Source organism: Ammospiza nelsoni, chromosome 3, assembly GCF_027579445.1.
Source record: "Ammospiza nelsoni isolate bAmmNel1 chromosome 3, bAmmNel1.pri, whole genome shotgun sequence".
Taxonomy (NCBI): domain Eukaryota; kingdom Metazoa; phylum Chordata; class Aves; order Passeriformes; family Passerellidae; genus Ammospiza; species Ammospiza nelsoni.
In genome coordinates, this window is record NC_080635.1 from 47,965,186 (window position 1) to 47,992,872 (window position 27,687).

General features: G+C 39.4%; 1 protein-coding gene across 1 annotated transcript in view; it reads right to left on the minus strand.

The window, feature by feature from the left end:
- The window catches only part of UST (uronyl 2-sulfotransferase), a 152,458-nt gene that overhangs the window by 90,897 nt on the left and 33,874 nt on the right, over nucleotides 1-27,687 (minus strand). Inside the window, exon 2 of the mRNA XM_059468150.1 lies at nucleotides 6,018-6,061. Coding sequence (XP_059324133.1) covers nucleotides 6,018-6,061 — 44 coding nt within the window. The remainder of the gene's footprint in view (nucleotides 1-6,017; nucleotides 6,062-27,687) is intronic.

The following is a 27,687-nucleotide window of genomic DNA, read 5'->3' on the forward strand; positions in this document are numbered from 1 at the left end:
TAGGAAAAAATAAAACTGGCATAAACCTGATGAAGATAAAAACTCAAGTGTAAAGGGGACAATGCTGAAATAATATTTCAGTAATATTTAAAGTCAAATAAAAAAGAATAAATAATCTAGTTGACAATGGAGAGTGTCTAGGACTGGGTACAGTATGACACACCAAAGTCCACGCAAGGATTCTGCTACCTTTTCCCATAGTGGTGAACACAGTGTTGGCTAAGTTAACAATTGGACTCAATGATCTTAGAGGACTTTCCCAAATGATTCTATTATGCTATGGTATATGGTATATTCCATTGTGCTATGGTAGTCTTGCTCCATAAGAAAAACAAGAACAATTAGCACATAATTACTACCTAAGAACTGAAAGAATGGTGAAAAGAATACTTATCCACTTTCCAGATTTAAACCAATAAAATCAGATAAAATTTATTTTGTGTATGCCTCTTATTTAGATTCATTTTGACCTGATCCTGACCCCCATCCATTTTTGTATTCATTTAAAGCTTTGAAGCACTGTCACACATGCTAAGCATAGTATCTTGCTGACACTAAGCAGCTGCCAAAAGATATACTGGGTCCATGACAGGCAACCCAAGGGAAAACCATCAAGAAAAGGAGAATAGACTACTTCAGTGTAATTTATCTGTGTGCTATGTGCACAGCTTCCCCACAAATATATATGTCATTTCTGCTGAAACAGGGACATATCTTGATGCTCTTGCCAAGTTCTCAGGGAAAAGCTTTCAATCAAGAACAACTGTAGGTCTGATAAAGTTCATATCATTTGTCCTCCAAGGCCAGTTTCACCATCTTGGATGGAACAAAAAAATCTTGGGAGGATCTGATAAGGAAATGGCTGGTCTAAATACTGGAACAAAATACACCCACTTTATTTGCAGAAATGCTCAGACATGAAATATATCCAGTGAACACCATCAGCCATTAATGCACATCCATTTCAAAGGTGTTTTTGAAAACCAAGGCCTCGCTTAAACATCAATCTACAGAAAAAGGATAAACAAATTATCACTTAGCAAACTTTGTAAAATTTATGCTTTCAGAAACTTATCTCAAAAAAAAAAAAAAAAGCCAGGAGGAAGTCAGAGATTTCAAATAGGAAAGAGTCAACTTTCACTGGCAGTGTAGAACCACCAGCAGTGGCTGTTTTGCTCAAATGCATTCGTTTTCTATCTGTCACATACTAACACCAGAAACACCAGAGGTATGCTAGGGCTACTGGAGGTTGCATCTACCTGCAGAGAAGGATACAGAGATCTGCCTCAGAACTCATGAACAGCCTAGGATTAGCCCATCTTCTGAAGTCTTTGGTGCCTAAGGACCAAAGAAGAGTGGCCCATGTTTGTGTATTCAGTATACATGGCAAAGTTCTGCTACTACTGAGGGGACTGCAGGAGTGGCTTCTATGAGAAGCTGCCAGAAGTTTCTCCCATGTCCAATGAAACCAACACCAGCTGCCTCCTAGACAGACCCACTGCTGGCCAAGGCCAAGCCAATCAGGAATGGTAGTACTGTGTTGTAGTGTGTTTGTTATTTGTTTGCTCCCCTATTCTCTGTATTGTTTCCTCCCCTGTTTGATAATGGTTCTGCCCTCCCTGTTTTTCTTGCAATAGACCTGTCTGTTATGTTGTTCCCATGGCAACTCCCGCCATTGGGATTGTCAGTCCCTTTTGTTATATAATTCCTCCTCCCCCTAATACCCTTATATGTACATTTGTTGCTCCTCCCTGGGCCCAGTCAATCATCCCCACTCCTCCTATTTTGCCAGAATCTTCTTCCCTAGGGGGGTTATGATTGGCTGTGGTCCCAGGGCCCCTCCCTTACTTTGTATTGATTGGGTTTTCCCTCATGCCCGTTATGTTGTGTTCACTCCCTGGTTCTCCCTTATTGGTTCAGTGTAAACCCCTCCTTTGTACACCCACCCCCTTTATAACCCTGTTCCACCCTCCACTCCGGGCCACCCCCAGGTTGGTTGCTCCTTGGTTGGTTTCTTGGGAACATCAATAAACCGACTTCATCCCCGGAGAGTGTCCTGCTCCTTTTCTCATCAGACCACCAGCGAGAGCCTGTCCGCAGCCAGCACAGCCCAAGGCCACCAGACGCCGAGGGGTGCTGGCAGGGAATTGCCCCTGGGTGTCGGCCATTACCCTTGGCTAGCTGGACACTGACCCTTTGGGCCACATACGCCTCGCTGCAGTACTGTCTCTGAGATAACATTTTTAAGAAAGAAAAAAATGTTATTGTGCAGCAGTAATTTGTGGCCAGAGAAAAGAAGCATGAGAATGTGAGGAACAGCCCTGCAGTCACCCAGGTACATGAAGAAAGAGGGGGAGGAGATGCTCCACATGCCCAAGATGAGATTCCCCTGCAGCCCATTGTGAAGACCATGGGGAAGCAGCTGTGCCCCTGGAGCCCACGGAGGTGCACAGGTCCACCTATAACCCATGGAGGTTCCTGGAAGGACATGTTGACTCATGGAGAGAAGAAAAGTCTTCTCAGCAGGACTTAGTGACTCCATGGGGGACCCATGCTGGCAGGATCAGTCTGCTTCTGAAGAACTGCACCCCATGGAAGGAATCCACATTTGAACAGTTCATGAAGAACTGAAGCCTGTGGCAAGAACTCACACTGGAGAAGTTCATGGAGAACAGTCTCCCACGGGAGGGATTGTGCACTGGAGAGGAAGAAGGCCTCCTCCCCCTGAGGAGGAAGCAGAGGCAGAAACAACATGTTTCTAATCCCTACTCCCTGTCTCCCTGTGCTGCTGGTGGGAAAGAGGTAGGGAATTGGGAATAAAGTTAAGCTTGCAAGGGAGGAGAGGTGGGGGAAAGGTGTTTTAAGATTTGTTTTACTTCTCATTATCCTACTCTGATTTTGATTGGCAGCAAATTCAATTAATTTCTCCAAGGTGAATGTTTTGCCCGTGACTATAATTGGTGAGTGACGTCTGCTTGTCCTTAGCTCATGAGCCTTCTGCTATATTTTCTCTCTCCTGTCTAGTTGAGGGTGGGAGAGACAAGAGAGAGTTTGGTGGGTGCCTGGCCTCCCGCCAGGATCAAACCACCACACCTAGACACATTTCCTCCATATCACTGGCAAGGATAACCACTGCTCATCTTGAACAGCCAAGTAAACCTTTACTGGGGAACACCATAAAAGCTGTCTCACATGGTCTTCAAGAAGAATCAGAACCACACCAGCAATGCTTAGGAACAGAAGTGAGCCAGGCTCACTTTCTTTGCTTGCACTGAGAAAATTGCTGCTGCCACCTTTATCTGAAAAACACAGACCAGTACCCTGTTCTCCTGAAATGTGATGATGCTAATTCCTTATTCAGAGAACAAGTGCTATTTTCAGCTCTTCCACTGGGGAAAAAAACCCCACACGGGTATTTAAAAAAATCCAAACCTCTGGCACCTAGCCATGACAAAGAGCCAAAACTAATATGATTTCCTACAAACACTGGAATGTACTCTGCAAAACAGCTACAGTCCAGTGCGTATCAACTGCTGGTGGCCTTCCCCTACAGCCAACTACACACTGCCCATATTAGCTACCAGTCATTTCAACCTCAGGCAATGCACTGTTGTTCATTATCTCTACTTCTAGCATTTCAGCATTTTATAATTAAATACTTCAAATGTTGGAGTCAGGACTGATTTGTTCTGATGCCTTTTTGTATGTGGAATAAAAGCATGCATAGAACTTAACCATCTGTTAGTTTAAACAAAGGCAGCTATCAAGTCATGTGAATGGAGGCTACTTGAAAGATAATGACAATTACAGTGAACTTCACTCACACCCACAGAGTTCACAGTTCAGATATGAAGCTGTAAGAGGGTAGATAACTGCACTTAGCCAAAAAATGCAATGCATGAGATTTACAAAGCAAGAGCATCTTAGTTCAAAGCATGACCCCAAGCAAATACCAGGAATTAGCTGGGGATCCATCAATACCCACCCATATTTTGATCAGAGGAATAAAAAACAAAACAAAAAAGCAAGCGACTAAAGAATAAGCAGGTTTGTCCAAGGGATGATCAAAATGATTCATATTTTATCAATGTTTTTGAAACATGGACAAATACTTCAAAAAGCAAAAATACTTTTAACTTGCACAATCCTATATAGCCTGTTACTCTGCTGAGCTTTTCATCAAGTTTCCAGGAGTGAGGATGACTACAGAGGAAGGCCACAAACTTTACTGACTGTAGGTAGCTAATCAAAGAGTATCTACCCAACCAATCAATGAGTAGCTATCTATTCAGCTGTCCTTTCTACAGACAACTGAGCTGCAGCTGGATGAGGCTGTGTGAACATGGCCCAAAATTACATGTTTAGACAGGCAAAAGATACTTTCACAGTGTCAACAGAAAAGTGTCTGGGTTGGATAAATCTGTCCAATTGCTACTGCCCATGGGAGTATGGATCCTATCCACAGCACCATTAATGAGTAATGCAAAATGCCTGAAGAAAAAGTACCAAAATCTGAATAAAGTTTTCAAGGTTAAAAACCCTTATCTAGATGGAAGCCTTTTCCTTACAAGAACAGCTTATCATTTCTGAATGCTAATGCAAGCATGAGAAATACAGGTTTTGAATAAGCATTGCTTTAGTCTTCGAAGCAGAGTGCTCACTGTGAAGACACAACAAACATAATTCTTTATTTCATGCAGCCTGCTGTACTCCTGGACAAGAGAAGCAGCTGGCACTAAATTAAAAAAGAAAAAAGTATTTTAAAAGAAGCAGAGAGCACTAAACAGATTTTAGTGTGAAACATTTGTTTAGCCTTAGAATACTTGCGTCTTGTCTCAGTTTGCAATGATAAACACAACAGGTTGATTTTGTCACTTCTGTCTACATCCATTTAGTTTTGTAATTGAGCAATTTTTGTTGACAGGAAGAAAATCAAATGTACATCATTCCTCCAAGTGAGCCATCTGAACTTTAACAAGTACAAATACTCACATACCACCTGAAAATTGCAGATTTTGTTGCCCAGAAAAAAGGTGAAGAAACCCAGATTCCTGTTTTCACTAATAACTAAGCTAAGTGGAATTGCTTTCCACATTATCCTCCTCCTGCTGATCAGAAGCCAACTGTTTCACCACACAGGTGCACACATGTGGTTGATCACTTCAACTGAAGGCCTGTGGCTCAGGATGTGACTTCATGGTCAGCTGAACAGAGATGAGGGAGGGCTACCACCAGAGGCAGTGGCTACTCACACCCATCCTCTCTCTAACTACTCACTGTCACCTGCTGCACTAGCATCCATGGTGGGCCACAAAAGTGAGATAATCTGCCCTTTCAGTACAGGTCTGCACCTTGCAAAAGGAACTCTAACAGGCTGGAAAGACAGGCATAATATAGTAACAAATCTGTTTAGAGAACAAACCAACACAGGGTAAAACAAAGAAAAACAAATCAGGAGACCCTAAATACCTATTTCCACTTTTTTCCTCTTGAAGAAATTATCACAGTGCCCTTCCTAACCTGAAATGTCATGAGGTGCCATGATGACATAAGGGAAAAGCTTATGCAGCGCAGTCCCATATGATAGGAACAGTGAACCTTATTCCTAAATAAGGGCTCATGACTCAGATTCATTAAATTTATCCTACTGACCTGCTTCAAGTATTGTTTTTGCAGCAGAACCCAAGTTCCAGAAAATGCTGCCAGCCAAAGGCCATCGTCACCTGCCAGATGAGTTACAACTGTGGTGTCTTGGTTTTTTGCATGAAAGTGCTGACAGATAAAACCACTAAATCCCTGTCTCCCTTGACTCAATGAGAAAAATTCCATTAGCTAATGCATTTTAACCCAAGTTACTTACAAACATCTGAAAACATCTGGGGGGTAAAAAGTGGGAAAGGCCACATGCTGTTGATGTAAACTCAGCAGAGTTGCTTGGCACGAGTAAACATACAATGAGTCAGAAACAAAAGCCAACTAAGTAAGGATAAAGCAAATACAAAATAATAGAAGCCTACCTTTTGAGGAGGTGGTCCATGGTCATCCAGATAAGTGGAATTTCCTATAAAAATAAGAAGGATGTAGATAAACAAAAGCCATCCAATGCAACTTTCAAACTTTCCAATTCATGGAACCAGTACATCTCTATCCCACAAGTTTTGTGGTGTCAAATAATTAAAGGAAAATAAATTCTCTCTGCTTTAATTTTTGATTAACAAATAAATCTATTTGACTACATTTGTAATACATTAGATGCACATTGCCATTTTACCAAAAAAAAAAATTACATTACCCAAGGCAGCTTTAATTAATCAATCAGTATTCGATTATTTGTATGACAAAATATTGCCAGCTGCATCCTTGTACATTTTGAGCAAGTGAGCATGGTTAACTTCAAAAAGTTTTCTTAAGTAATCAAGTATCAAAGGCCTTTATCAAATTTTGGTCTGATGGAACTGACAAGCATTCACTTCTCTCTCTTTTAACTGTATTTTTCCCAACCTCCAAGCTACTTTTTTGTTCCTAAACAGCACTGATTGAATGAGAGTGGTATTCTCAGGTAATTGCACCTGCCTTTTCAAGATGTTTGCTAAATTCAGACAAAAAGCTTCAGAAAAAAAAAAGTTTATAAACAAGTTCACCCTTGTTAGCTACAATAAAAACTTCAGACTTTTTACCTCTTACTTACAAACACACACTGATACATAAAATACACACTCCCCCACACACATAGGCTATCTTCTGCAACTGTCCCTCTCAAACTCTTCTCCAAAAGTATTAATCACGTGCTTTCCCAACACCTTCCAGCAGATAATGAAACCTTGCAGCAAGCCTAAAATTTCCCCTTGGGCCATACATGCCTCTCCTCTCAGTCATGCTCCTATCAAAGACAGAACAAATACCTCTGCTCTAACCATACATCAGTATGGGGTATGAGAATTATTTTTACAAGTACCTACTAGACATCCTAAAGGCACACGGAAGAGGACTTTAAAAAGCTTGTTCTGCTTATGAGCTCCTGGGCCACTGAATAGGCAACAGAAACACAGGCTAGTGGGATAAAGCATAATTCAGAACCAAAGCACTTTTCTCTTTACGATCTGGCCAAATCCCTCATTTTGCCAAGTGCCAAAACCTGCCTCCCAGAGGTGTCTGCGTCTGAGTGTTACAGTTACAGAAAAAGGAGGTGAAGCTTTAGCGTGGAATATTCAATAGCACCCACACCAGTGCTGGGGGCTGGTTTCAGCAGGAAAAGCAGGGGGCTGGAAGTGGAAGGGCCACCATTCCCTTGCTGGACTCTTGGGAGAGGCAGCCACCACCTGGATCACATCATCTTGGGGTGAGAGAGCCTGCAGATCACCACCACTGCCACAGCATGATGAATTTCTATGTGTAATAAGAAGTTGGAATTACTTCTCAGAAGTATTTTGCTTTCTGCTTTTCCAGCACATGTTACAAAGCCATGAAAATTTCAGTCAAAAGGCTTACAATTCATCTAAAGGAAGCCTCAATAACCCAAGCATGTCTTTACAGATGTATGTTCCTTGATCTTGGAAGAGTTTGTGCAACTAAAAAAGCCTGAACAGTAACTTTTTTTTGGTCATCTGAAATCACAGATCATCTTCTGAAGCATACCAGAAACTCATCTCTCTATACATGTGACACAAATACCCACCCATTAATAAATCCAGTGACTTGACTTAATGCCATAGATAATATGGCTGATGCCCCACATTCAGCATAATTTCTTTATCCATCCCTCTGATATGATTCTGATTTCCAGGGAAGAAATTCAGCTCTCAGACTGTTAAAAGAGTTGCCACTCTGGTTTTCTCTTAAAGTAGCTACTCCACACACAGTGACACAGAATTGAAAATAAGCATTTTCAAGCATTTCTCCTCCCACTTAATCTGGGATAAGAGCAAGGAAAACTTCTCATTCAGAATTTAACTTTCCTGTAGAACCAGGCTGTTAATAGCTTGCAGCAGCTTTCTCCTCTTTGTAATTTGACAGCAGAAAGGTTGACACATTGATAAAAACATTCCTTACAGTTTTCTCATTGTGTCAGGAAAATTGTTTCATTTTGATACCTAACAAAAAAAGTGATGTTTATTGTTTAAAGAAGGTAATATACTAGAGAAGTCAAAAACATTAGATAAAAACTACTAATTTAAAAAAATTAGCAAAACTAAAGTTTCAAAATTGGTGTTAAGGTGGTTATAGGAGTAACAGGTTTTTTCTCGTGTCTCCCCAAAACAAATGCAATTTTTGCTTACCTAAATAAAAATATTAATTACATATGTATTAACTATCTTTACCAATCACCTGTCACAGCCAATTTCACAGTAGAGAAGGACTTGGAATTACTAGTCAGGAGTTTACACAGCATCTTATAGTGCAGCATCAAGAGTGTCAGAATTATATCACAGAAACATTTTTGAGATATTTCATAAAATTAAAGAGCTTATAACTAATTTCACCTCTCTGTGTCAGTAATGGATGTTCTTAGTATGGAGACTGCATTCTCCTTCCTTGGAAATTTTCAAATTATCAAAATGACATGGAAATATCTCTAGCTTTGAACATATGCCTTGTAGATTTTATTTCAGTAATCAAAATGTTTTTTCACAGCACAGTGTAGTTACTACTGTACCCACTTACAAGACAGTAGAATTATAGGATATTTTAGAACAGTTGTTTTCACAGCAGTTGCTTGCTCAAATTTAGAAGCTACAAACTGACAAACTAATTGCCAGGGCAATACAAGTGAAGGAGGAACCAGAGTATCAATTTGAAACCTGGTCAGAATTACTCACAATGAGCAGAGGATGGAAAGCTGAAGACAGCCCCCAGAGCCCCACACTCCAAGTGCAGAGCTGGCCACTGTCCCATGTCACAGCTCCTCCTTCTGCTCCCCAGGTATGTGAGCCAGAGTCAATCTCAGCATCCACAGGTTGCCACATCAATTTAACATTCTGAATTATTTTGGGTTCAAGTTTTAATTGAGAATTATTTTTTTTTCAGTAATAAAAGCAAAACCCTTTGCTGCATGATTCATACCATACACTAAGCAAAATACACTAAAATAACTCCACAAATCCAGCTGCAATGGAGTGCAGCAGCAGCCTGTGAGGTACACCAGCCAGCTCCTTAACCCCATGAAGCCCAGCAGTGCCCTCACTGATCACTGAATTACAGATCTCAGCTTGCTTCCCCTCTGTCTGTAAAAATGGGCCACAATACAGGAGCCTTAATGCATGCAGAAATGTAATGAAAAATATACAAAAGGCCTGAAGGAAAGAGGATGACTTTCTAACACAAGAGGTCATGAAAATCTTATTAAGCATGACTCCCAGGATGGGTGTTTTGTAAGATTTAAAAGCTTAAAACATGGTGCCACTTTTACACACAGGGCCACTTTTCAGACAATGCATATCAAATTAGGTTAGTTTAAAAACAAAAGAAAAATTCAGCATTATAGAAACTGCAACCATTGGAAAGTACGAGGTAAAGCAAATCCATGAACTACCAGCTAGCTACTAACAGCTGACATAGTAGGAACATTGCACAGTAAAAATCAGAGACTTGGGCTTGTTAATGCAATTGTAATAAACATTTTAAATTAGGTACAATGCTTTTGGTATCCATTCCCATCTAAGATGCAGAACATTATTTTACAGCTTTTATATACCATGGCAGAGACAACATGTGATTGATGTCACTACGTGCCACAAGCAGAAAAGAGGCTCTCTCTGGTAGAAAAGGTAAAGTGATAGAAGAGAGAATCATCTTTCCTCACTAGGAACCTTATCCATAGCCCCAAAGCAACCTATGGCATTAAATTATTAGGATGACTTCTTCCAACTCCTTTAATAAAGCTTTAATAAAGGCATCATTGCTCTTTTCTGCTAACAAGATTATTTTAGTTTTTCTGTTTTGGTTTGGTTTTTTCCCCTTGGAGTATTTACTCTGCAAAAAGGAAATTTTCCACCTTTCTGTAATAGGACAAAAGTCTAAGGCATTAAAAACAAGTCAGACAAAATAATCAAGTCTCGAAACAAGTGGTATTACACATTCCACAAACACTTGGGCTGGCTGAACATGTCTCCTCCACACTCTGCCAGAGATGATAAAAAAAAAAGAGTCAGCTTTAGTATAGAAAATGTTGAATACATGGAGGCAGTCCAGGCTTTTCCATAATTCATTATCTTTGAGGTTAAGTGAATCAGCTGTATGCAAAATCTTTGGGGAAACTTCGTGGTTATGTTCCTTTCTTCTTGGAATCACTCAAGTGTGGGGGTTTTGCTTGAAGCAAGCCAAGTTTAAAGAGAAAGATGGTCAGTCAACCAGGATTAAGGACAAATATTGCTGTGTACAGTTTAGAACCACAGATAATGAAAGTAACTGCAATTCTGAAAAAACACCTTTTCAAAAAATACTGTAGAGTACAGGAATAGAAGTAAATGGACTTAGGCATGAAGTGAAGACCCTTTGATTGCAACTGAAACAGTGTGACTCTACTTGAACAATTCCAATATCCCACAGAAAGAATTGTGTAAAGATAGGGAGAGAAAGCCAACACTGAAAATGAGGAGCTTGGATTATTATTCTGGAGCAAGTTTTTCCCTTGTAGGGAATCACAAGCAGCAGCCTAAGGGAGCTGGGATCCAGTGAAGGCCAAATTTAATTTGCCTTGTGAAAATCCTTCTTTGTTCTTTTCACTTGGTCACCATCTCAAACTTCCAGGTGCCAACAACCTCTACTGGCAAACAATCCCTTAGACTCTCTGATGTTTAAAGGAAAGGAACAGCTTAATAGTTGCCTGAAGAGTCTTCTGGTCTGGAAATCAGACCCTGAAGAATAATTTCCCCACCAAGCCCCTCTAATCATTAAGAGCTGCACCTTCAAAATAAACTGAAGTGCCAGTGAGTTATCAGAAGATGATAAATTCTGCTGTGCTTCCTTCTTTATTCTTTTTCCCTTCCAATTAAGCAGTGGACAAACTTGGAACTTTCATGACTATTTCTACATCTGAAACAATATGATTTTCTTAGTCATCATGTCTTGGAGCCCTCTGTGGTCCAAAGGCAGGAAGGGAGTTAGGAACTACAACCTGAAAACTAGCAGATTAGCAGAATTGATGTTGCCCACAGCTCAAATCAAACCTAAGAGAAAAAAACACTACTAATGCTGAGGTAGCACAGCCACACCAGCTTTCACAAAGGAAAGTTTTCACAGAGGTGGACAGAGAACGTTAACACGGCAAAATCCCACTGACCATTCTGCACTGGAATACAGAGTGACTTATTGCCATTTCTTCCATCCTATGTAAAAAGCTGCATACCTGCAACTGGTTTCCTCTATGCAAGTGTATCCTCCTATAAACATTTCCATTTTTAACCACAAAATAGTTAAAGTAAACATTATTTTTAAAAGCATTCCACAATGGATTTTTTTTCTTCTTTTCTTGCCTTCAAAATAATTTTGGTTATTTTTAAAAACATAAATTCACTAAAACCAACTAACCACAACAACAAAAGCCAACCTACAGCCAAAAAACAAAACCAAACCAGCACCAAGTCCACATTCAATTCACTCTACATCATTGCACACAATGAAGGAAAAAAGCTGGAGCATGACAAAAATACCTATTTTGCTTCATTACTCAGTGACCTGAACCCCAGAAACTTCATCATTATATAATTCAGATTTGATTGCCTACAAGTTTCTTACTTCTAACACAATTAGGAGAGAAACTGGCACATTTAAGGAGAGTTTTTGAAAACTTACTGGCAATTCTGCATATATGTTATATATGAAAGTACCACTGGAATACAGATATGAAGGGTTTGAATAACATGAGGTTCTAAACCAGTACAGGATATAATATACATCAGATGGCCCTCCTCTTGCAAAGAAAGGAGACTGCAGAAGGCAAAGTTACTTCAAAATCACAGAGCCTCTCTGAATTGTGTGGATGTAAAAATGTACAGACAGGTGTTTCATTTAATTGTTTTGTCAATAAACTTCTTTATTAATAGTGGGGGAAGGAAGGGGGAAAAAATTAACATTTAATCAAGAAATAAAACAGCCCCACCAGGTACTTTCCTGCACACCAAGGAAAAGCACATATACAGCTCTACTGAGACACTGCAGAGAAAACCTAATGACCAAAAAAATAAAAAGGTGCCATTAAGCCAAACTACTGCAATTTTATTTTAATTCATTTTGCTATGTAAACAAAGACTGTGATCTATCTTTGTGGCCTGGCAGCTCTTTACTAAATGCACTTCAAAGACCCATTAACTTGTTGCTAACTTCAGTCTACTTTTCAGATAGTTCTTAAATTCAGCATTCTCTTAACACACAGCAAGCGGGGACAGATTAAATATGGTGTCCTTTTTTTTTCTTCTGAAATATTTTTATTTTACCATCTGTCAAAAAATGTGTCAAATATTTTGTAATGACTTCTATTCTTTTCTTAAATTCCTCAGCAAGGCTTACCTTAACAAAATGCAGAGTCAGTTCTATAAATACACACAGGTGTTCCTGAGGAAAAAAAAATCTCTCAAGATGTGTGGTCAATGAATACCTACAGCTATACAGCTACCAACAAACCTGTTCAAAATTTAAAGGGGCAAGTTGGGAAAAGCTCACAGTTCAACAGCTGAACTGCCATCCACTGAAATAACACAGATAAACACTGGTCTCTGACTTCATTTCTTAGCTGGACAATGTGAGAATAATAATGGACACTGTGTCAAATTATTATGGCTGAACACAAAAACGATCAGAGTAGTGCAGAAACCAGCAAGTTAGAGAGTAGTTAGAAACATCTGACAATTGTAAATAAGCTTGACTCCATGACATCCAGGGAATCTGCCTGCAGAAGGCTGCAGTAACAACTATCTGAGCATTAACAGGGATTGAATGAGTCAAATATGGCTGAAAGAAAATTCTCTGCAATCAGCTGTCAAAACCCAGCACTCTTAGACTGGAAACAGAGAAGTGTTGCAACAATCAGGGGATGAAGACTGGACAGCACTGAATATACCTAAGAGGAAATTAGTCAAGCATCTGCCAGGAATGACCCAGGTGTTATCATGCTGCTTTAGAACCAACAGGCAAATTAAACCAGGTCCTATTTCAGCAACATTTCTTTTAAATTATTATCTCCTTTTTTTTTTTTTTGTTTTTAATCAGGCAAACTTCCCTTGGGTGTTCCTCTGCATCCTATTACTCAATATTCTCATTCATTACTTGAAAGATGCATTAAAGAGCACCAGTATCAAATCTGATAACAATACCAAATGAAGGGACTTAAAATCTGCTGAAACTCTGAGGAGAACAGAAACATACTGACCCTTTAAAGCAATGATCTGAAAATACAGGATACAATCCAGTAAAAACAAGCATACAAATTTCAACTTGGAAAAGGGCAACATCTTCATAAAAGCAGAATGGAAACAAAGTGGAAACTGCAGAAAAAAGCCACGATGGGAGGTGAAAATCAGGTCCCTTCCTTTGGATTTCTTTGAGCACTCTCTGAAAGTTTTTCAGGAAGATCATTCTATTCCAGCTGCATGTATAGAGATAGTTTCACTAGCTTGGTAAGAAGTTCATTTTAATTGATTGTCCTATGAAGAAACTTTTTAAGACTTAGGATTTCTCCATTTTCCCCTTTTCTTCCTGAGAGATAACTGCAATAATATTTGCAAGCCATTTGATATCTTCAGAGAAAACTTCTTTCCCCTCAGCTGTGCAGAATGCATGCACAGCAGAGAGGAAATACATGCATGATGCAGAGGAAGAAACTCCATGGGAGTGATGTTGGCATGGCCACAATCCTTCCCCTTTCAGCACACACATTCTGCCACACAGGGAGCAGCACAGCCAGCACAGGAGACCTCCCTCTCTCTGCACAGCTGAGCTACAGGACTGCAACTCCACAGCTGAACCTTGCCTTCACAAGGCTCCCCTTTGCAAAGTGATGACACTGAGGCTGAGGGAGGGACATAGTACATAATGATGAAGGTTCAGTGAAGACCTTGTCAAGTGCAAGGCCTCTCAGTCTCACTTCACTCTGCCATTCAGGCTACAAACTCCAGGGAATCTGTATCTGACCAGACACCTTCTCAGATGATACCAGTCAAGAGTTTCCTCTTACATCAGTGCCAGACATCAGCTCTGCTCTTTCACATGATGTTTTTCCAGAGACAAGAGTTTTATTATTTAAACTTAACCCAACTTGCAAGCTTTACTCCTGTCTGCTGCATTTTTGCAGACATATTTCTGTCCTTTCCGCCTGCACAGGCAATCTTGGCAAACAGCAAGTCAATGAATTTTGGAAAACATCCAGCTGGCAAGTCACCAGTTATTCAAGGAAGACTTTTATTACTATTATTAGTATTATTAAGTACTACACTGCAAATGCTATCCAGAAGGAGTGGTTTGTTGGGTGTTTGGTTTGAAGTTCCTGTCCCTGGAGGCACATTTCCGAGAAGCTGCCTAGGTCTGTGGTCTGACCCCAGCAGCACCTTCCTAGCAGAGAAAAAATGAACACGCTTCACAGAAAATTGGTCACATAGATCTCTAAAGAATTATTTATATTTTTATTGTGCTGAAGCCAAATGAGTTTTCCTTGCGTGTGCTTCTCGCAACATCTGAGTCATCTAGTTGCTATGATTTTGTCACACGTCTTTACAGAGGCTGCTGCATTGAGGAAAATGGACCCCCCATATGAGGTAGCCTGACAAGACTGAGCTGTAAGTCTGTTTTTCACTTTCTCCATAATTCAGGTTCTTTAAGTATCTGATTTTAAGAAGTACAAATGAAATTTTTTTATAAAGAGCCTTTTTACAAGTCTGTCTCCTTTTCCCCCTAACCAGTTTTTTGTGCCACAGGAGAACCACTCTAAAACTCTTCTTATATATACTCTACTTATATACCTCCTGAAAAGCAAGAGTACTCTATGTAAGAAGCAGCTATCTTTGTATTGCTTTCTTTCCTGAATACAGAATTAAAAAAGAAAAAAAATTACAAATTGTTTAACCATTATTAACTTCCCACCCTCCAATGTCTTAAGTGACACAAAATTAGAAGTAGCGTTTCTTGCCAAGTCTGTTAAGACGCCTATAACTGCAAAATGGAGCATATAAGTAGGTCAGATAAGGAACATAATGTACCTAAATGAGCTATTTCTTTTTTATGACGCATTAGCATAAAATTTTATTAATCTCTACTTTAAAAAATACTACAGCTTCAGATGGCTTTTGAGATTTCAACATGATTTAATAGAAATATTTTCCATTACTATAAATGCTTTGGCCAAACTACTCATTTTTCACACTACCCAGCTTCTATTCATGGAGACATTTTAACTCCTCCCTACCCCAGTCTCAAACATGCATTTGTGTGACACAAAGACTTCTCAGTGAAGGAGTTTTGTATTTTAAGAATTTCTGTAGAGAAATCGCACGTTCAAAAACAGGGGATGAGATTTAGCAAGCAAAGTGAATTGCACTAGATTTAAACCTGCCTTTCTATTTCAGCACCCTTTTATCTCCTGCAACTGTAAAATTAGAGGATTAACCCCATTCTTGCCATTCCAAACCCTTGCAATACATAACTTCCACTTTAGATTTCAGCCTTTACTGAGAAGAATCATTTTGTTACATGGACTTTGGTAGCTTAAAAGGTAACTTAAAAGGTAGCTTAATAGGTGACTTGAAAGTCAGTATTTTGGGAAGTACTTTTTTCCTCTACAAAGCAATGCAAGACTCCAGCACAAACTTTATCATTTATGTCTAGAAATATTACCTTTTCTGCCTTTAGCCTCATTTCTCATGATCTTAAATAAGATTTCTACCCATTTTTGTATGAGTGGATGATAGATTGATTTGTAAACATTTGGCAGGATGCCCTATGGAAAAAAAAGGAATTAATTGTTTTGCTCTTCAAAATCTAATGGTGTCATCATTATTGCATCTGAGGACCAACTATGCATCAACCAGGCTTACCTGTGTGAAAGACACTACAGAGCCTTCATGAGTTTCATCAACTCAACATATCCAGCAGCAAATACAAACATGTAACAATTTGAAACAGCAAAAGTTTGGCTACCCATTTTTTGGTAAGCATTTTGTATCTTCAATTTTCAAAAATTTGAGTGAAGACCTTTAGAAGACAAGTTTTCAGATGTATTGATTAATTCTTGCTGCCTTCAGCTCTCCAATGACTAAAGGAGCATTGTGAAAGTGTCAGCAATGGCAGGTTCTGCATTGACATCGTTAGGTGGAAAAGGTAACTTCACTTGTAGCAGTGCCACAAAACTACAGAAGCAGACCAGATGTCATCAGCCTCTGCACAGGTCTTCAAATCTGTTTTATTTTTCTTGTGCTCTCTAGCTATCCTGGAAACACTTGCACTCAATATATATACTCCTAACCTAACTGAGAGGAGCTCAAACTTGCTGAAGGCAACTAGGAGGATCTAAAATGTATTTGCACTCACTGGAATGACTGTTTACTTAGGACTACTCTCGGATGCTTTGACCGCACTCATGAACTCTGAGTTGCAAACATACACTACTGGTAACAATTACCTAGGCGTGCTCTTTCTTTTTATATCATTTTCCTGTGTTTTATTTAGCTTGGAGAACCACATCAGGATGTCACCACTAAGATGTGGCAGTTTAATAGAGCTCTAACTGCCACTCACCAGGCCTCCTGCAGACAATGTTTCTTACAAGAAACATCCTAAAATATATTAAAAACATCTGTGCCATGTAGACTATGACAATACAGTAGTCATCATCTAAATTCAACTTCTCAACATACACAGGGATTAAAGTTTTTTTTTTTTACTATACCTACATATAGCTGGCTAAATATATAAATATATATAAGCAACAACCACTGCTTTGCTTCAGTGGTTTGGAGATTCCTATACAACATTAAATTGTTTCAAAAGTGCTAGCAAAGGTACTCACATTGTCACATCCTACAGACGAGTATAAATTAGATCGACTATTATATTATTTATGATAGATACACTATTATGTATATATACTATTATATAACAGATATACTATTGTATTATATGTATGGTGCAGCGTTTTAAGGACATGCTTGTCAACCTTCAGTTTAAGAGTAAAAATTATTTTCTAATGCCAGAACTTTATGACAATGCTTTTTAATTTTTGCTGAAAGGTGAGAATAGGCTTCTTGTTCTAATCATACAGCAGGCAGAGTGGTGTTATTCTACATTTCACAGGGTAATTTCAGCACAAATATTTAATTTCTACAATTTTCCATTGAGTTTGGCTGAGATAGAGAGTAAAGAAATTGCAGCATACTGAAATCAATGTTCAGATACATGAAAAATGCAATCTTTTGTTCTTTATTTTGCACTAGATTATACATTTCTCTGAAAGATGACAAAAAAAAAATAGGGAAATCTACCTAGAGAAATCTAATCTAAAGAGTTGTTTATATTGTATTACATTAAAAAAATATTGAAGACCCTCTAGAGCTAAGCCAGGCTACTGTTTAAACCTATCTGTCAACAGCCACTGTGATACTAGGAAAAGGTTATTATTAACTACTATTTATATAGTATATATTTAGAATATTAACCATTAAATGTGTCCTCTCATTTGTATCTCCAAGGATGCAATAAGAATACAAAAAAATCATATACAAATATAACACAAGAAACATCCTCTCCCCTATTACAAAGTTAGAGTTGTGATTTTCTGTGCTTTAGAAGCTTAAATACAAACTTACATACAATTACAGATCAGTTCATACTTCCAAGTTGTGTTTCCTTAAGTAAAAGCATTTTTACATGGCAAGAACATCCAGATCGCTCTCATTAATTTTCTTATGGCTTTGCCTTTCTTCACATGGGATTTCTGTCCCTTTACAGATGAGGTTCTTTAAGTATTCCTGTAATTGGTAGCAAGTAACTCTGAAATTAAATTATTGAGTTCCCCAGGCAACAGTAGATTGCAAAACTGACTTCTGCTAAGTAAGTCCCATCTAGGATGCAGCCTTCACTCAGGAAATGTGTCCACACAAGCACTGCAAAAACAAAGTCAAATCTCATTTCATGTATTCAAGTGTTCAGTGCTCACAGGTTTTGTTTGGTGAACTTTTTTCTATTTTCTACCGGGTTCTTTGTTGGTCTGGGGTTTTTTAATTCTTGTGGTTTAAAGCCAGGTACTTAAAAATTAAGGAACCAGACATAGAAACAATGGTCTGCAGTGTAAAAGCCATAAGGGCACACAAACAGCTATGATGGTGCCTACAGTCCTCGCATTAGTTTTTCACAGAGAATTTAACACTTCTCCAATTTATCCTGACCTCTGATTCAAAGATGGAGGTACTTCCTGAAAAATAAGGAACTCTACCCTTGGAATAGGCTCCTGTGGGAAAGAGATTCTTTAAAAAAAAACAACAAAACACTCAATCAGTATAATGCCAACACCAAATTTGTCTCCATCTGAACACAACCTCTGCACTCTAAAAGGGCACATCCACTGCACTGCCACAGCAATTTCCCACCCTGACATGAACATGAAATACCCTCTCAGCAAAGTTGTGGCAATTTGCTCTGGGCTTCCGTGTCTTTTGGCCTGACAACACTCCAGGCTTTGGGACACGTGTCAGGACTTTTGTGGCATTACTTTCCTCTTTAGACCTCAAAAATTCATCTCAGACTTCCTACCACAAGTCATTTTGTTCCAAGTCTTGACATCCTTATGGATCCGCTATCGGCAGCTCTCATGCTATGGTCAGCCAGTGTCAGCTCCTCAGCTCCCCCAACTCCAAACAAAATACAGCTGTGAAAATACCTCCTCTCTGCTGCCACTGCAGCTTCACACAAGCTGTTTAAGAGGTCTCCACTGTTTTCTTCTCGTTTCCCACAGCAATTTCCACTGTATTACATTATTTAACAATCGAGAGTCCTCTAGAATTTATTTTTGTCAAACTCTAAGAAACAAAGTAATTCCCCTAGCTGCCTTTTCAAATACTTTTTAATAAAAGTATTTTTTAATAAAATTGGAACAAACAGATAAAGACATGGAAAATATACTAGCCTAAATTATTGAAAATTAGAAAGCTGAGTATGGAACCTTAAGAAGGTAAAAACTGAGGTGGAAGACTTGACAAAATGCCAGGGCACTGGGATTACCCATAGTTGTATTTCAGAAGACACCAGTGTATTTACTCAGGCTGATATTTGAGTTCACAGCCAAGGCACAAGCAATAAAGCGCTTCAAATGACTTGACTGGGCCCAGAGCTCCTACTCCCATGCCAGGCAGCTTTCCTTCCCTCTTTGCCATCCTCCCTTAAATGAGACAAAACAATGTCATCACTTCAAACATCTCTAGATAGCAATTTTGTCTACAGTCATCCTTAAATACAAATCATTGTTGATGTATTTTGTAAGAGTAATAGAAGTGAACCATTATAAAAGTCCTGTGATGGGTTACTTTTGTAATAGTAACTAGTAATAGCTCCTGGAAAGACATGAGAGGAGCTGATATTTTATAATAAGGTCTGCACCAGCAATGCCTGCAGGACAGAACTGTAAGATTAGCACCTCTTTGGAAAGAGGATACAGCCTTCTGACACACTCATGTAGGACCCAGCACTCACTAACTTCGCTATTAACTACAACACATGAAGTTTCCAACATCCCCAAAAGTTTAGTCATTTATTTAAGTCCAGGACTTTATAAACTCATACACTTTTGACTCTTTCATTGGCACGTAAACAAGCAATGCATTTAGCTCCAAAGGAACCCTGTAATATAGTGCCATTTTAGGTCACGGAAACTTAAAGAAAGAGGCATAAATAGAGTGCCATCAGCTGGAACATGCATTGAGTGAGCACAAACAGGATTTTGCATATGCAGCTTTATGAGGCATATATAAAACAATTTTACAGCAAGACAGAATCCTACACATCATCCTGAGTTGAAATCAGGGTGGTTGTGTCACTTTTGTTTTCTTTTTAAAACAAATGACCTGGTACATGAATCACAGCACAAAACAGACATACCATCATCCCACCCCCCTTAATAAAACCAAAAACTCTAGAGTTTGACAGCCAAACTAGGAAAACCAGCTTTGTGCTCATACATCTTTCTGGGTTTGGTTTGTTCATTGTTCCTCTCCTTCTATATCAGCTGCTATTTTAGAAGTGTGTCTTTATTATAATGGAATCATATTCTACATATAATCTTGACTGGATGAAAGGGAACTTTGCATTGCTTCATCATGTCATATTAAGCTATTGCATTTCTGCTTGGCCTGGGAAGGATGCCAGCAGGGTAAGCATACTCCTGCCACCTTCAGTTAAGGAGAAAATTTCAGAGCCTTATGCTTCTTTCTGTACTCAACAAACTATAGCTTTGATGATATTCTCCCTTTTTATAATGCAGATGAATGACAGAATCCATTTTCACCATGTATTCTCATGGCACTTGCTGAATGCTTAGTCAAATTTTAAGTACAACACCTGAAAGCTATTAACTAACAGAGGTCATCCCTTATGAATTCACCAAGAGAAGAAAAAAAAACAAACAAGCAGAAACATGGATATGTTTCACCTCATCACTGACATTGCCAAGTCTCAGTCTTGTGCTGCATCCTCCTGGGCTACTGCAGGTACACATATCCCAGGAAAAGCCTAGACCTCATGCAAAATGCCAGCATTCTTCAAGGGACCAGGCCATGTCCTCAACCTCTTCCACCATCACTGCTAAATCTGGGAGTCCTACCAGCAAGAGCAGGATCATTTCCTTTAAGTTAAACATCTACAGAGTCTGAGACTGTTCACAACTGCCAATGTCCCAGGAGTCACAAACCTTGGTTGAGACTGCACAATCACAGAACCACTTGGTTGGAAAAGACCTCTCAGATCATTAAGTCTAGCCATTAACTCAGTACTGCCAAGTACACCACTAAACCATGTCCCTAGACACCACATCTACACATCTTCTAAATACTGCCAGGGATGGTGACTCAACCACTCCCCTGGGCAGCCTGTTCCAGTGGAGAAATTCTTTCTAATATCCAATCCTGGCAAAATTTAAGGCCACTTCCTCTTGTCTTGCTACTTGTTACTTAGAAGAGACGTAACACCCCCAGCTTGCTACAACCTTCTTTCAGGTGAAAAGTGATAAAGTCACCAAGCTAAACAATGCCAGTTTCCTTAGATGCTCCTCATAGGACTTTCTCTAGACCTTTCATCAAGTGTGTTCATCTTCTCTGGATGTGTAATTTGGACACATTTAAATGTAAACACATTCAAAGCTACTCTGGGAGACAGCAGAGGAAAAGGGCAGTGCACATCAGTGCCAAGAAACATGGAGTAAAACATTCCAGCATCAGGTGGATCCCTTTCCTCTTTTAGCACAAGTGAAAAAGAAAACAAATATTAAGATGAACAGTGTCTAAAAAGGTTTTGGACTTCCATAGTTGTTTCTCAAAGTTGTGGATTCAGCACAGCCAACCCTATTCATTGGCCAACACAGGTACCATTGCCGGGCTAAGGCCGCATTGATGATGCACCAGAAGCAAATAGGTTCATCACATTAGATAATGGTGCTCTAAATACAAATCACAAAAAAACGCCAAAAACAACACCCACAATCCAGAAATAGAAAACTAACAAAACGCACCATTTACCTAGCTACTTATTCCTGATGCTAATTTCTCAGCTGTTCTGCAGAACAGATTCTCAAATTATCAGAACCCACATGAACATTCAGAAGAATTTCTGCTGGAAGACAGTCCTGAAATAATTGGAAATTTTCAGCTACTTAAGTTTTGGTTACACGGAATAGTTTCTCCTCTGAAGGAAAGAGGGATTTTCTGCAGAAACCTGAGCTGTTACAAGGTGGACTTTTCTGACACTTTACTTCTTGTACAGTATTCTGACAATATTAACACAAAAATACTGGGCAATCGAGGTACCCTTTCCAAACCCATACATCTGTAAGTGTACAACACAAAAGACAACTCTGAAGTTTCTACAACTTCAACATTGCTAGTCAGCAGTGACTTCACCCTGATAGAACAGGACAGCAATGTATGTTAGTAGTAGTTAGGGAACGCTGGGAAATGTGATTTCACAGTAGAACTAGGAACAATTTAGTCACTCCAAGATCACAAAGGGGAGAGCAGTTTTACTCCTCCCAGTTGCTGAGCAATATCCTGGATGAACTACAGTTTCTGTTAAAATGATCACAGAGAAACAGGCATTTTACAATCTCAAAAATGGTTTTCAGTACACAAGTAAGTGAAGGCAGTTCACACTTTTCAGGAAACTCATAAAGGCAGTAAAAAATATCAGAAACACAGCTAGGATGTCTTCAGTGATTAGAAGTTTTTTTGCTGTTACAAATGGAAGAGTATCTTCACATTTAACATAACACTGTTTTCACACAGTTAAAATTATAGTCTTTTTTGCTTCCTTGTAATCTGGCATACAATCTGGTTTTTTACTTGACTTCCATTCTTAGTATGCCATTTAGGACCCAGAACATTATGCAATTTTGGCATTTTAACTAATTTTCCCCAACTATGGCAATTCCGTATTTTTTTCCACAACTGACCTGTTATTTACTGTCAATGTATTACTTCTACATTATTCTGAAATATGTCTCTGCCCTTACAATATCTTTGCTTCAGCATCATCTGCAAATATAATCAAAATGTTACATCTCCCCTTGCTAAGCCCTAAAACAGATATTGCTCAAAACCAGAGTACTGATCCTTAATAGACATCTTCCTTAACATGCACATATGCCATAATAGCTGTAGCACCACAATGTATGAAAAATATTATAGTCATATGCTCAGCATTCTCATCAATAAAGAATATCTCCTAAGGAAACTGAAGGTTAAACACAGTAATGAAAAATTACTTCTATAACACTACTAGGTTTCTGATTATAATGGCATTATTGCACTCTAGCACACCCTGAAACACAACCACCCAGCAACCAGACCCTATTTCAAACTCTCACTGCCCTCAGCCTCCCCTGAGACCATCACAACCAGCACACGCCCATGACTCTGTCTTCCCCAAACCCGCCCTGAGCTGTCCCTGGGTGCAAACACAGCACCTGTATCACTGGGCTGCCAGTGCCACTCTGCAGCCTGGTGACACGCTGGCAGCAGCCTCCAGTCACCTCACCCAGTCACAGTGACCAGCCAGAGAGGCTCCTCAGCGGTGCCACTTTCCCTTCTTGAGCAGCACCACATGGGAAGTGCCACATCTGACACTGCAGGAGTGGCTTTCAGCACAACCTCCATGTGCTGAACAGTTGCATCAAATCTGTTATTCCCAGCACACAGCATTCACCCTCCGGCTTCTCCACACTTTGTGTAAAGCACTTGAACAGTAACGTTTTTATGGCTGATAGCAAACTGTGGGACACTAGAAACAATTGTGTTTTTAAACTTGAATTAATGACCAAATCAGCAAATGCATCTTTGGACAGTCCAAAACTAAAATGTATGAATATATGAAATATATTAAATAATTCACCGAGATACAGTTCCTGACTACATTTTCATTTGTAGCAGCTCTGAATTGAAACCATGCATTTTGAAAGTAGGAATCCTGAGAAGCTGCTCACTTCAGAGACTTCTGTTTAAGTCTTGCAGTGTGGAGGAGACACAGGGATTACAAGCTGCTTTGAGATTTTCTTTTTGCTTGCACTGAAACCTGTTTGCTTTCTCTTCCTACTGCTGCTTTTAGAAAAACTCAAATTCACACTTTTAAGCTCCTGCCTTCACTTTACAAGAAATCCCTACTCTGCAAAATACTTTAAAAAATAATACTTCTTGATTCATAAGAGCATCCTGTGCCATACAGTAGGAGACCTGTGCTAGTGCTGCTGATGTGCTTCTTCCCAAAGACCCTTTGATTTAATAATTCATCTGATCAGCAACAAGAGGGAGAGAGAACATTCAAAGCCAAAGTTGAACAATTCACTACTAACTCAACGGCATCTGAGATTTTGCAAAATTAAACAGAAGGCCAGCTAACTCGATCTCTCAGTAAATTCCGTCCTCCAGTTACATTTCCAGTGAACACTTGAATCGTGACAATTTTGCACCTTCTTCAACTGCTAGGAATGCAGTTCTAATGAAATAACAATAAAGAGAAGCCCCAAACCACAACTCCAACCATGCAATATCTAAGACTGACAGCCTTCTGTTGCAATACAAACCAGACCTAAACCTCCAAACAGCCTCTTGCTGCCCATCATGGCCAGCAAACAACCTGCGGCAAGCGGGCATCAATTCATCCTCACAGTCCCATCAACACTTGACCTGCCTCCCTGTTCCACACCAGAAGTAGAGTCTCCAGCTGAGCTGTCGGGCTCTCCTCCCAAAGGTCTGCAGGAGCCAAACCCCACAGAGCCCTGGGTGGCAGTCCCACAGCAGAGTTCTGCAAGCCTGGCCACATGGGACCCTTTTGCAAGGCCGCCATGGAAAACAATGTTCCCCATGCTCAGAGATGCCTTCAGGGATCTCTGTCTCACACAGAGGCATCATGGTTGTGTAATAACTCTCAGACCTGTTGCCACCTCATGTTTGGAGCAGCCACATGGGCAGCCACAGCAGCAACTATTCTGAGGAAGATCCTTCAGGACAAGCCAAGGTACGGATGCATCAGGAAGCATGCAATCCATGCACACAGTGGCTGCTGGGCTTATGGAACAGTCAATAAATCATTCTTCCAACAACTCAAGGCAAACAAACATCCTGCCTGAACTACAGATTGGTGCCAATTGTGCAGCTGAAGTTTCCAGAAAACTGGCAGAAACATCTTCCCTTCCAGGTCTGGAAGAAAGGGAGCGCTCCGTTTGCAATCACTGGGGCTGCCAGTGGGAGGCTTTCATTTCCCATCCTCCTGCTCTCTGCCTCTCTTGGGACTGCTCTCACACTGGCACCTGATGAAGCCAAGGGGAGCCTGGCTTCCTGCATCACTGATGCAACAGTGTCCTGCACCCATTCTCCAGCCTCTCTACTGATTTTACTTCCTTACTCCTTGGCAGCAGTCCTGATGGCATATCAGACTGCCCAGGTGGTCACAGGAGACCTCCTGCTCTCAGTGATCTTCCCATGTGACAACTTTTCACAGAAAAAAGTGATGACTTTTCATGGAAACAGTGAGGGAAGCACCACCAATATTTCAACTATTGTGCACCTGCAGCTTCACATGGCACTATTACAAATAAACACCCACTTTTATTCACTTCCAGCTAAACCATTATTTTCATATTGCCAATACCATTTCTGGCATTGAGTAATGTTAAAAACAAGGTCAAACTCAGTTTTTAGAGATGAAATTATTTTCTACAATCAAAAGACACAATTGAACACTTTCCTTCTAAAATCTCAAATTTATGAAAACTTGTAAAAACAAAATACCTATTTTGAAACTGACTGACTCTGAAGCTTGACATGGAAATTAGAGCTGAAAACAACCTGGCTTTTGAGTAAGCAGAAAAAAAGTAAAGTAAGAAAATACAAACAAAATCTTGATACTGTGCTACCCAGATAGCTTTCAGGACACACGAGAAACACAATTTTACAATAAGAAATAAAGAAATTAAAACCTCACCTTTTCACTGAACTAAAATTTCTCCTTTCTTGTGCTTAATTGAATGTTCTCCAAACAAGACATCCGAATTCAATTAACAGATGTTTTGGTTTAGGGCTTGCAATTTGTTTTTTTTTATTTTAGTGGCTTTGTTTTGTTATTTTAAGTACTGAAAATTTAACTATGTGAACTCATCATTGTTGAATGTCAGAATCACAGGATGCTAAAAGCATAATCCAAGTTCTGAGTAAGTCCTTAGGAAAAGTTGTGTGCAAATTAAAAGTGGAATGTGATCACAAGGATATACTGCAGTGAGATGTAGAAGTCATGCTGTTACTATTTCATATATTCTGAATTTAGGTAGTTGTTTATCCTCAAAGTCTTGAGCACACAGACGATGTGCTAATTTGTTCCCAATTTAATGACTTGACTTTAGAAGATAGATTAACATTCTCTTTGTCCTTGGCCTCTCAAGTAAATCTATAAGCTTGAAAAACACATGTAATTAAGAGCTCTTTTTTGCCCAATATTTCCAGATACTGTTTTGTACCTGACATGAGGATATTGATACACAGAAAGTTCTGGTGCAATGACACAGAAATAGTCTGAAGTTTCTTTCTAATATCGCCCATGACAATTTGTGTTTCTCTGTAAGCCCAGCTCTTGTGTCAACTTCCCAAATTTTATTTGATGTATGTCTCAGAGGCAACTTACAGGCTGGAGTTGACCTACAGGAGGCTTCCTTTAGGAGGTGTGGATTTTAGCTGCTGGTGCAGACAAGTCATTCAATACAGAAAAGACCTTCATGATCAACTGCTTCCATCATAAAGGCCTCATGACCTTCATGACCCACTAGTCCAACTGTGATAAAATACCCAGACATCTTCTACACTGATTATTTTATTAACAGATCATAACAGACTCTTTAGTTGTGCTAACCTGGATGACACTTGCTATGCAATGTTTACATCATGACATCCCTGCTCTTCCCGAGGCCATACTCACAGAGATGTCTCAGGCTGTTGTGCCTCGCAGAGGAGCTTAGGAACCATGTCTATTTTTCCTTAGAAAAAAAAATTCTCCTTTCTAATGTCTGACAAAATATACCAGAAGATTTTTACACCAGAGCTGCATGCTTTCCCACAAGTATTTGTTCACAAACAAGAGCTGAGACAGAGGTACAGATCTCATCAAGAAGAGCCTGAAAGCAAGAAGCCTTCCAGCACTGTCCATGTAAATACTTTCCTTTGCACAGCCTGAGGCCATTAGCTTCTTTTGTTGTCTTTACACTGTCCAATAAATGAAACTAAATCCAGCCTCATTTGTGGTATTCCATTATTTAAATGAAGACATTTATGCCTTTCTTTCCTCCAGCTTTTTCTTGCAAATTTTCTTGGGCTGATAAACTGGTGATCCTCTTATATCTCCAGCTTTATGAAAATAAATGCTGGGTTATGAGAGTGAGGATTTGCATTTTTTGATCTGCAACTGCTCTGTAAATACCTCACAAAGTGCACAACAAAATATTCAGACAACAATATCACAATATGTAACAGCCGTGGTAAACCCAACCCCAGTTTTAAGGGATTTTTTTTTTTCTTCAGAGTTGCAAATATCAGTTTCAAAATAAATAGAGTGAACATTTGAAAAGCTGGTTGATGCTCACTGTAACCAGAGCACACATATTCAAATGAGATGATCAAGCACTACAGAGCATCATTAACTTCCATATAAAGCCGTAAAGAAACATCATATCATTTCTTTTTGGGTGTTTTTGTGAGAAATAACTATCATCACTAAGTTTGGGAAAATAATTTCTCTGCCTTGTTACACACAAGGCAGAGAATGGCAAAACCTTTCTTTCCAAATTGTTAGCTCTCACATCTGACTTAACAGTACTTGCACAAGTATGAACAAGTATGTTTGTTTTTCTAAAACCACTCTATATATAGAAAATTAGCTTGTTTGGTGACCCCAGACTAAAGCAAAACAGCTATCTCCTGGCACATGACCAGCTAACACTGGTAACGCCAGGCATACATGTTACTCCTG